This window comes from Pyrus communis, chromosome 2 (assembly GCF_963583255.1).
Source record: "Pyrus communis chromosome 2, drPyrComm1.1, whole genome shotgun sequence".
Classification (NCBI taxonomy): Eukaryota; Viridiplantae; Streptophyta; class Magnoliopsida; order Rosales; family Rosaceae; genus Pyrus; species Pyrus communis.
The window spans coordinates 29,176,555-29,178,270 of record NC_084804.1 but is presented as its reverse complement, the minus strand read 5'-3'; the positions used below and the strand labels follow the sequence as shown (position 1 = coordinate 29,178,270).

Genomic DNA, 1,716 nt, shown 5'->3' with positions numbered 1-1,716 from the left:
ATTGGCTGGTGAGACTTTTGACGAGGTTGAATAAAATAAAAGTCAACAATTTCAACTCCAGTCACAAACAATTTCAACTCCAGTCACAATCAATATCTTAGAAACTTATTAAAGGAAAAAAAAAAAAAAAAAGTCAACAATTTCGCCTCCCGTCACAACCAATATCTTAGAAGCTTCTTATATATGTATATATACCGACTGCGTTCTTTGATATATATCATAAATCCAACATGTTCTTCTTCAAATCAATCCCTCTGGGTCTCTTAGTGCTTTGCCTTTTACACCATTCTGCAATTGGTGCCTCCCCACTTTACCATTTTTGTTTCAGCCCAGAAAACTACACTGCTGATAGTCCATATGGTGACAACTTGAACTCATTGTTCGATCTTTTATACACCAAAGTTCCTCCTACTGGCTTTGGCCTTGGTTCAACTGGCCAAGCTAAAAACCAAGTGAATGGCTTGGCCCTTTGCCGTGGTGATGTCTCAAGCGAAGATTGCAAAACTTGCGTGGTTGACGCAAGCAAAGAGCTTCGCGAGCGCTGCCCTTATCGTAAAGGAGCCATAATTTGGTACGATCACTGCCTTTTAAAGTACTCAGATGTGAGCTTTTTTGGGCAAATTGATAGCAGGAACAGGTTCTATATGTGGAACGTCGAAGAAGTAGAGAATGGGAAAGTATTCAATGAGAAAGTTAAAGAGTTGTTAAGTGGGTTATCTAATGAAGCTTCTGAAGCTAGTCAAAAGCTTTATGCTACTGGTGAGGTACAACTCGATACATTCACAACCCTTTATGGCATTGCTCAATGCACGAGGGACCTCTCTGGGGTTGATTGTAAAAAGTGTCTTGATAGTGCAATAAGCGAACTCCCAAACTGTTGCGATGCAAAACGAGGTGGGCGTGTTGTAGGTGGGAGCTGTAATGTTCGATATGAACTGTATCCCATTGTCAATACTTAAGAGTATAATTATGCTGTACAATGTGATCGACGTCTTGTTATGCTTGCTAATAAATGATGTTCAGATGATATTTGAATGTCTCTGTTGACAAATTTGTCCAAGGATATGGATTATGTTTGTGTTATAAAAGAAAAGTATTATGGTATTGAGTAGTTTTATGAGATTGTATTTATTTTCGAAGTTAGTATTGAGTGGGAATATGCTGATTTATATTTCATCATGAGATCTTTACAAGATTACAAGACATATATATGAGATTGGAATTGAGTGAGGGAAGGCATGGAATGCGGGACAACACAGCTCAATCTTCTCGGCACAATCAGCTGCCATAATTCAAGGAAAAAAGGTGGTATTCACAACTCATCACAAGATAAGGTGATGGGGAGTGGTGACTACAACCTAATATCTAGGTTTTCTTGTCTATGTAAAGATGTGGTTGCTTGTACAATTACGATTGATTTATTTACGGTTTTGAATAAGTCTTGAATCTTGTTCCCTTATAAGTACTTACCTTATGGAGAATAATTAAGTACCTGTTAATGAATATACTTTTAGTACCTATGTATTGTGTAAATCATTAGTAGATTATATTTAGGATACTAGAATAAATTTTTCCTTTAGGATTGTATTAATTGCAAGGCAAGGAAAGCTCCTTGGTTTACTATAAATAAAGGCACAAGGAATGAGAAATAACACACAAAATTCCTCAATCCAATTCTCCATCTCTCTTTCTCTCTATGCCGCACCCTCTTTTTGC

At 37.2% G+C, this 1,716-nt stretch overlaps 1 protein-coding gene across 1 annotated transcript; it reads left to right on the top strand.

Moving 5' to 3' along the window:
• The first annotated feature begins 230 nt into the window (after positions 1–230).
• LOC137726596 (antimicrobial ginkbilobin-2-like protein) lies at positions 231–1,093 on the top strand. The gene has a single exon (XM_068465532.1). The coding sequence runs from the start codon at positions 231–233 to the stop codon at positions 957–959; it is 729 nt and encodes a 242-aa protein (XP_068321633.1). The 3' UTR covers positions 960–1,093.
• The last annotated feature ends 623 nt before the right edge of the window (positions 1,094–1,716 follow it).